The sequence below is a fragment of the Oryzias melastigma genome, linkage group LG17 (genome assembly GCF_002922805.2).
Source record: "Oryzias melastigma strain HK-1 linkage group LG17, ASM292280v2, whole genome shotgun sequence".
Lineage (NCBI taxonomy): Eukaryota > Metazoa > Chordata > Actinopteri > Beloniformes > Adrianichthyidae > Oryzias > Oryzias melastigma.
In genome coordinates, this window is record NC_050528.1 from 11,426,504 (window position 1) to 11,436,112 (window position 9,609).

At 37.4% G+C, this 9,609-nt stretch overlaps 1 protein-coding gene across 4 annotated transcripts in view; it reads left to right on the forward strand.

The window, feature by feature from the left end:
* yeats2 (YEATS domain containing 2) overlaps positions 1-9,609 on the forward strand; it is a 24,963-nt gene that overhangs the window by 5,869 nt on the left and 9,485 nt on the right. For all 4 annotated transcript variants that reach the window (XM_024273494.2, XM_024273496.2, XM_024273495.2 and 1 more), the window contains 8 exons: positions 2,545-2,709; positions 3,399-3,484; positions 4,513-4,707; positions 4,893-5,121; positions 5,272-5,430; positions 5,705-5,820; positions 6,367-6,513; positions 7,004-7,183. In XM_024273494.2, the coding sequence (XP_024129262.1) occupies positions 2,545-2,709; positions 3,399-3,484; positions 4,513-4,707; positions 4,893-5,121; positions 5,272-5,430; positions 5,705-5,820; positions 6,367-6,513; positions 7,004-7,183 (1,277 nt within the window). The remainder of the gene's footprint in view (positions 1-2,544; positions 2,710-3,398; positions 3,485-4,512; positions 4,708-4,892; positions 5,122-5,271; positions 5,431-5,704; positions 5,821-6,366; positions 6,514-7,003; positions 7,184-9,609) is intronic.

The following is a 9,609-nucleotide window of genomic DNA, read 5'->3' on the forward strand; positions in this document are numbered from 1 at the left end:
ACTTAGAAACAACAATTAAGTAGACAAATCAAAAACATCTGTCTAGTATCAGGTCATAATGCTGTCTAAACACTCAGAGCTTCAGAATGGAGTCATTATGGTTCGAACTGTTCTCTCTATAGACCCGAAGGAGACGACTGATGAGGATGTCCTGTAATGTACAGATGTAGCCTAGTCCCAGATGAGCAGCAAAAAGGAAGCACCTCATAAAGAATAACAATAGCATTTAAAGGTGTTAAAATTTTAGAATGTGAAATAATATTTTATGATTATTTTTTTTCAAATTGTAAGTAACAGCTAATGTGCTTTAGGCTAATGTCACATGTCCCAAAATGCCACCGCACGGCGACATTAATGCAAGTTTTTCAGCAAATTTTGTGGTAGTTTATGGAAAGAAAATAGACTCACCCCGGTTTGTGGGTACTTAAATCTGGATTTGTGTGTAACTTTGGATTTTTGTGTTCGTAATTCTTCATTTATAACTCATACAATATATTCTGTGTATAAGTATAAAATAAAAATAGTTAAAAATAAAATTTACACACGCACAACTTAAAATTACGAAAGCTTAAAACTACCTACACACACATCTTTACAAATTATATACAAACCACACAAAACAACATTTATGCACAAATCTGATGTGAGACTCTTCATGTCTCCAAGAAAGAAAAGATTTGTCTGTAAGTGATGCATTTAAAGGCTGCTAGAATGCTGGATCATCAGAGTTTTCTTATCAACCGCTTTGAACTTAGATTGTGAATAATATCTGATAAAACTTGACATTTTCCCTCTTTCTTAAACAGATATTCTGGATAATTAATGTAAAAAAGCCTAAATATGTGTGTGCGAAACAAGCGAATCATCCGTAATTTTTAAAGAACACAATGAAATATGGGAATTACACACAAATCCAAAGTAACCCACAAATCAGGTTTTAAGAGCAAGTTAAAAAAGTAGTGCTTCCTTTTACAGTACAGTACTTACTGGTACTTACATGGTACCTACTTGATACTTGCTGTATATTTATGTGGTACTATTTGTTTCATACTTAGTTTTATGGTACCTACTGGGTATTTATGCTGTACACACCGGGTTTTTACGTAGTGGGTATTTTCATCTTGTGTTAATGTGTCTTTTGTACCTTACAAATAAGGTACCTTGAATTTACTTATTAACTCAGTATATGTTTCACAGTATTTACCATGTGTAACAAGATTGTAGGTAAACAGAAACTACCTTTGAAGTTCTGTAAAGAGTTCTGTGTGACAGAATAGGGATTTACATAGTACTTCTGTGGTACCTTATTGTGTTTTTCAACGTAGTTACTATTAATGAGAACAAAGTAAGTACACAGAAAGTACTATTTATTATATGTGGATTTTATTTACCATTTATGAGGAGAGAGTAGTCACACACAAAGTAAATTTTAAGTACAAAGAAACTAGACTGTAAAAGACAGTCAGCCCCATTTTCACTCTACTACATGGTACTTGCAGTAATAAATGCTGGGCATGTTCATATGAGTATTACTTGGTATTTACCCCTTTAACCCATTAAGACCCGAGCTAATATTTACGGTAAGCTAACCCTCTACACATGTATTCACAGGGTCCAAGTTAAACAGAATGAACTGTTTTGGTAATATAAACCAAGACGCCTGTACATCGAAACGCACTATAACTTAACATGAAAAATTCACATACAATAAATGGTACTTTGCATATACTTGCTCTGTTCTCATTAATAGTAACAACCATGAAAAACACAATAAGATACCACAAAAGTACTATGTAAATACCCATCCTCCTACACATGGTAAATACCATGAAACACACAGTATGAAGAAAATTTATGATACTTTATTTGTACTTACTCTGTTCTTACATGTAGTAAGTACCACAAAAGACACATTCACTCAACAAGTAAATACCCAGTAGGTACTATGTAAAAAAAAAAAGTGTGTGCAGCATAAATACTCAATAGGTACCCAAAAAAGTACCAAGTAAGTACCACTTAAATATCCTGTAAGTACTGTAAAAGGAAGCATTGCCAAATTGGACGGCGACTGGATGGTTTTTCTCTTGATACTGACATTAGTTAGTGGCCACCCATGACATTGCAAGGTTGCGGGTTGGCAGTCCAGTGGCGGGCGGGAATGACGCCATTACGAAATCAGGCGACAGCTGGGCGGCCACAGCTAGGTGGCAACTGGGACTGCCGGGAGCAGCTCCAACTGGACCATGTGTAAATGTTTCCAGACGGCGGCCATCCATCTTCTGGAGATGTATAAAAAGCGGGCCATTCTGTATGCCTGACGGCCGCCTGACTGCCACCGTCTACATTCATCACCACGGCAACAATATTTTAAACAATTGTGCGGCGGCGTGAAATTTTAAAGATTCTGCCGATGTCTCCCCATCTTTAGTTGTATTTGTGATTATTACTTTCTTAAGCCTCAAGTTCTCAGGCATATCTATTCTTCTAATATCTTCAGATTTACTCAGCATGTGCTTAATGGTGTATCTTCATTCTCACCTACAGGATCCCCCATCTCCACCCCGAGCCACTCTCCTCTGCCTCGCACACCCTCAGCCTCCACCCCCGCCCACACCAAGGACGGCTCCTCCGTGCTCAACAACCCTTATATCATAGTAGACAAACCTGGCCAGATGATCGGCATGACGTCCTCGTCTGCTGGGCCCACAGGTACAAATCTTTTGCTCAGTGGTGCTGGATGCTCCACCGAGTTTCAAAGCAACCTCTGAGATGCCCTTGTAAAACTTTTAATGGGTACAGGGAAGGGAAAGTACAGCAAATGATCGTCTTTTGAAGATTTCTATCCAGTACATCTCGGCATCCTCTTATCTGCTTTTCCCTTTTTATGTTTTCTGTTTGATATTCTTTTTGTTTGTGGGTTTGGTTTTCTAATGAGCGACGTGAAGTGAGACAGCAGAATAGCTGCTGGCTGCAAGGTTACCATGGAAACAGCACTGGTAGTTCAAGAGGAGGCCAGGAGAACATCTTTAAAAACTTGCACTTTTAAGAGAAGATGAAGTAAAAAGTACATTTTTTTTGTAGAAATGCTCTGTGGAGTGCAGACTGCTTCATGATCACAGATCTGTTTTTTTTATACTTGCTCACATCAGAAACCTGGGCCACCATTACACAGTGGAACTCCTTTTTCTTTGTTGATGTATTATAGACACTTCTTTAGCCACATCTAGTTTTGGGATTAGAGTGATGCTGATGATTTCCCTCGGGATTGAATCTATGTGGGTGTCCACTTGTAAATGCAGTGCAGTTAAATTCTAGCTTTAACATCCACACCTAAAACCTGAAGGAACTACATCATCAATAAAGTCATTACTCGTGTTTGTCTATATTTTGTTACTTAGGAAGCCCCACAAGAAAACAGGCTCAAGGCACACGCTCCCCAGCTCCTAAAGTTCACACCGGCACCTTGCTGTCTTCAGGAGTGAAGGTGAGTTAGTCAAGTTTGAAACAAAAGCACCTTTTTTTTTGGTGGGGGGGTGACTTATCCTTCCTCCAGCTGGTAAGACAGCCTGTCCCGGCAGCATTCGTCCCTCCAACAAAGGAGCATGTAAAAATAGTAGACTGGGGTGCTACCTTCAGCAGATGTGAGTGCTTCAGCAGCTATTTAAATAGGGCATCTTTGTGAAGATGGGGGAGGGGGGTGTGGGAAGCATTGCAGAGAGAATTGCTCAGTTCAGCTTCACACCGAACGTCTTGACAGCCTGCTGTAAAGACACTGCGCTGCCACTTGTTTGCCATCCTTTCATTAACCTGCAAAGAAGAAGATGGTATTTTACTTTGAAATTCCCTCCCATCACTGTCAGATTTTAGGTGGGGTGTGTATTGGCAAGAATCTTACAATATTTATCGCGATACACGTCTTGCAATGCGATACGTATCACAATTTATCTCAAGATTGTACCAAAACGATTTTCACTTTTTTAAAAAGAGTATAACAGAAAAATACTAAGTAGTACATGTCTCATAACAACAAAAAACGCATGACTGAATGAACAAATGAGACTGAACATTTAACACGAGATCTTGGTCTGGTGCGGTGTAGAGCTGATTAAAGTGTGCTGTGATGCCAACTAGCGGTCGGGAATTTTGGTGAAAAAACCCTGGAAAGACTCTGAAGGATGCTCATAAATAGTTAATTAAATATTGTCCTGTCAGCATCGTATATCAATACAAATATCTCCCAAAAAATATCGTGATCTATCTTTAAATTGATTTTTCTTTACACCCTTAGTGTTTAGACCTTTGATGCTTTTTGTCAAAACAAAGAACAAGAAGAAAGTTAAAATAATTGTTGTTTGAGCACCAATTCTTTTAAAAATAGAGGATATCTGCTTAATTTCCTGCAAAAAACATAAAACATGTCATATATTCATTTTTTCATCTTTTACGCCAAACTAGTTTTATCATAACTGTCAGCTGTTAGTAATTTGAAGTCTTCCTGTGTTTCTTGCACAGGTTATTATCAAACAGGAGCCAGGGGAAGTTTCAACGGCGCCGCAGCAGCAGATGGTTTCCACGGTAACCGGCCAGCAGCAGCAGCAGCCTGCTGCTACGGCGGCTCACCAGTTGGTTGCAATGAAAGGAGGTCACATGATCTCCATGACGGCTCAGAAACAGGCCGGAGGAGCCACAGGGTCCACAACAAGCAAGGTCAGACAATCCTGCATAGATTTGGACTCGAATCAGACAAATCAAAGATAAAAAAATGTCTAAGATGTTTTAATAACTTCTTTTGACACTTGTTTAAGGATTCTTTTTATCCACTTGTCATTGTTTCGTGTTTCCAAACACACTATTTTCATTGTGTTTTTTGTGTTCTACCCTTCTCTTCCTAGATGTTGGGAATTCCTGTTGGCTCCGCCCTTCAATCTTCAGTTAAACAGGTTGCCATCAGTAGTGGACAAATTCTGGTTGCTAAGGGTAACCCCGGCGTCTCTAAGGTGATGGGAGGAAAACAGGTTTTGGCTCAGGGAGTTGCTAAAGCCATCGTCAGTGGAGCCAGTGGCATTTCAGGCCAGCAGGGCGGCGCCAAGACAGCTGGTGGTTCAGGGGGCAAAAGTGGAGGTTAGAACTGGCATTTAAAGCTACTATGATAAACTTTTACATCTTAGTCTTTTTGCCTTGATCCTTTTGATTCTGTACTTTTGTAGACCTTTAATTCTAATTCTGTTTTATTTATTTATTTTTTGTTTTCTCCTTTTATATTTTTTGCAGTAATGGCTACACTGCAGCTTCCTGCCAACAACTTGGCAAATTTGGCCAATTTGCCCCCCGGCACCAAACTCTATCTAACCACCAACAGTAAGAATCCGTCAGGGAAAGGAAAGCTGCTGCTTATTCCACAGGGAGCCATTCTCCGAGCATCCAGTGCAAGTAAGACAGCCTCAAACTTATGCTTTAAAGTACAAAATAAAAATAAAAAAACACACACTGATGACAGCACATTATTTTGATCTATTTCAGCTGCATTTCATAGTTATTCTATCTATTACTTCTAAATGACAGCTTTGTTTTTTAATTTATCAATCATAGTTGTATGCTTTTTTGTTTTTAAAGCACAAAGATGACAAATAAATAAATATTATATGGAGCATAAAAGGATTGTTTACTTGATTTAATAAAGTCCCTTCGTCTGCCTGGAATTTAGGTCAGCAGTCCCAGAGCAGCTCCTCTGGAGGCGCAGGAGGTTCCCAGAGCTCCTCTTCCAGCAATCTCACTTCAAACCTGTCCTACACATCCTACATCCTCAAACAGACCCCACAGGTAGTTAGACTCATGCTTTTTTTAAATAACTAGTTGCTCTAGAATGTTGTTGCATTCACAAACCGTTGGAGATAGTTCGGACGCAATATTCTGCAAATGTACCGCAACAAGATTTCTTAATTGATTGTCGATTCTAGTGTTTGTCATGAACCCTCTTCATAATACTGCCAGGTATGAGTTACGAATGGGTTTCTACTTTGTTAAATAAATGGCTACATGTCCAGGTTTTTTTCTGTTTCTTGTTCTTCAACTACTTTGATGGGATTCAACAACACAAAAGATCAAATTGTCCATTGTTATTTAATTTTTCTTTCTTAGAACTGTATGTATTTACATTAATGTGTATTGTTCACTTCTAATCAAACAGCAGATTTTTCAGTTCTTTTGTCACCTTTAGATCAGCTTGTTAAGACAGACAAGAGCACTGAGGTTTATTTTTTAACATCTAGTTTAAGTGTCTTTGGAACTTCTACTGTTGATTGTAATGCAATTTATCCGATTTGTCCTTCCCACACCCACGTCCAAACCTAACTTCATGCTTCAAAGGGCACATTTCTGGTTGGGCAGCCAGCACAGGGCTCCGGGAAACAGGGGGGTGCCAGCTCAGCAGCTCATTCAGCAGCTTCTCCAGCAGCTGCTACCCAGCAGGCCATTCGGGTCACAGCTGGACAGAAAGCAGCCATCTTGGCTCAGGTGAGTGAACATCAGGCTTTTACATTTTCTTTTAGCTTTAAAATATTGTTTTCATAAGCACAGTACACTTCAGACTCATTTCCAGTCTTGTAAAATGTCAGAAAAGGTTTTCTACTCAAGTCTTTTTTTTAAAGCTGCACTTTAAAGCCTTGCACAATAAGCTTATTTATTTTATCTCACATATATGTTTGGAAGACGATCACTTAAACAAACAAATGTATGTGGTCAACTACTTCATCTGGTTCCTTTAAATTTAATAAGCTGTAACTACACAGCACTGACCAGCTATTTGCTGCTGATTCATTTTAAATTTGAAAAGCCTCACAGCTAATTTCCGACTTAAAAAGGAATGAATTTATTCTATTTGTCTCTGAATTTTTGTTAAGATATTTTAATCATATAGAGAAAACAACCCATGTTTTAATCCAATTCCTAAATGGTTGTATTTCCGGGACCTCCCTGACATTATTTTTTAATAAATGGCTGGCAGGTTGTGGGCACCTCGCAGGGCGCCCAGCTTAAACTGTCTGACGGCTCTGTCAAGACCGTGACATCAGCAGGAGGCGGCCACGTGTCCAAGTTGGGTACCACCACGCTGAGGATGACGGGCGGAGTCATCACTACTGCAAGCTCCACCCCTGCTAGCACTGCAGCAGCCAATCAGCAGCAGGTTTGCTTCAATACAATTTCATGCAGATTTGTTAATCTCTTTAGTTTCTGTAGTTTTATTTTAAAATATCATTTATTTTTTGTGGAAAAGTAAGAAAATTGAACATCTTTTTGGCAGTTAGTTTTATTAATGATTTTATGTTTTGAGCATTTCTAACAACCTAAGTGGTTTCTTGGGTATTGAATGACATTATTGACTGCGTCAGGAAGCATTAGGATCAAAAACTTTACAGCACAATTGGGCCTCGTTAATGAATGATGGAAACCAAAGACAAAAACACATAAATGTGCAATTAATAACCAACAGAAAGGCTTGGGGGATTTAGGCAGTAGTTATCTGTTCTGAATGTGGGGGCTGTTCTGTTCCTTTTAAATCCATAAAATCAGTGACCTGAGCAGCACAGCTCACTCGAAGACCTGCTCAACAATAAACACTGAGATATTCATCAGTACAGTGAATTATTCCCCCATTTTGTGGTAAAATGGTTTACATAGAAATTTGTAGTTAACAGCCATTGTTTGCTAAATCCTCTTATTACAACCCAAAACCACCTGCAGGTACCGTATTTTCCGGACTATAAGTCGCGGTTTTTTTCATAGATTGAGTGTCCCTGCGACTTATACTCCAGTGCGACTTATATACGAATTTTTAATGAGATGAGATATGAACCGTATGTCTAGAGTGACCTCTTATGGTGATCTTTGCAATTACTTTATTTACTTTAGTTATTCAGACGTGACACAGAGGACTAAGAATTTAACGGATTTAGTTGATATGGAGTGAGATTGTGTGCAATTAATTACAGTAAAGATACAAAGTTGATGAGTTCTTGAGGCTATAGTTAAATAAAACTGTTGTTATATAAATGCTACACCTTTTCATTTTTTTCATGATGCTAATATGTGAATATGTGTTGACACATATTCAGCCTGTTTTCTATTCACTTATGGATGTTATAACTTACCTTCCAGGATGATGTAATATCGTTTTTTTCAACCAGTTTGTAAAATAAATTACTTGAAAAAAATGCGACTTATACTCCAGTGCGACTTATGTATGGTTTTTTCTTCTTCATTATGCATTTTTTGGCCCCTGCAACTTATACTCCGGTGCGACTTATAGTCCGAAAAATACGGTAATTCAACTCTGTTCCCTTTCTGTTGTTGTTACAGTGCTACAAAGAATTTCAACTTTAACTAGAAAGGTTTCATTACTTGCTATAACGAATCCTTTTTGCTGAAGATGATTAAGCTATTTGGTGAAAATGGTGACGTAGTTTACTTAAATTGCTAAAGGGATTTCCTGAAAATCCAAGTTAATTGACTAATATTAAATTTGCTAAAAAACTGGAAATTTTGTTAAAGAACTATGAAGGAGCACTGAAGATGACCTGAATTTCTGAATTCTTTTTTGTAAAATTGTATAAAAATTCCTAATGCATGCCAGTTTTGCAAAAATATTAATGTGTTGTTTAAATATGAACTAAACTCAAATTAGCCCAAAGAGAATTGGTAGGTGCCAAATTAGCCAAAAAGAAGCTCAAACATTGCTTGAATACTAGCTAAACTCCAAAATAGTTAAAAAAACCCCACAGTAAACTAAATTAGTCACAAACATTAGCCTGTTGCTAAAATAGAAACGAAGCTATAAATTAGCCTCAAAAACCTCAGTAGATAATATATTAGCCAAAAACGCTAGCCTGTAAAATATTAGCTAAATTCTAAATTAGCATAAAAGACCCCGGTAGATGCAAAATTAGTCAAAAAAAGCTAGCAAATTTCTTAAATACTAGCTGATTTCCAAAATAGCCTACAACTCCTCAGTATACTAAATGAATCAAAAACGTTAGCTTGTTGCTAAAATAGAAGCTAAACTAAATTAGCCTAAAAAATCCCCAGTAAATAGCAAATTAGCCAAAAATGTTAGCTTGTTGCTAAAATATTAGGTCAACTCCTTTTAAAAAAAAAATACTATAAAAAATGAAAACATCTTCCATGGATATATTTAAAGGCTTGATGCGAATCTACTTAAAATGTTTCAATGTGAAGACTTTCTCAATTATTGTTATCGGGCATATTTTGCTCAATATTTCAAAAACTATAAAGTTTATGAATACCAAAAATACAACCAGATTGAGTTTTTACGTGCCAAAAAAAATGCACGTAAAGGAACAGAAGAATCACTACAGTGATTAATCAGTTTTTACATGAAATTTAAAAAGTGTTTTTCTCCTAAAAAGATTGAAGAATTCTCTCTTTGTACCTCAGTGAAACAGTTATTCTTTTAGTGTTAAACTATGTTCTTGATAAGTAACCTTTTGCCAGGATAATATATAAAGCACAAATGAGATTATGAATTTGTTGTATTCTGTCTAACAAAGCTTTAAATGAGTTCAAGAGTGTTTTTCTTTTCCTACTTGTGTTTCT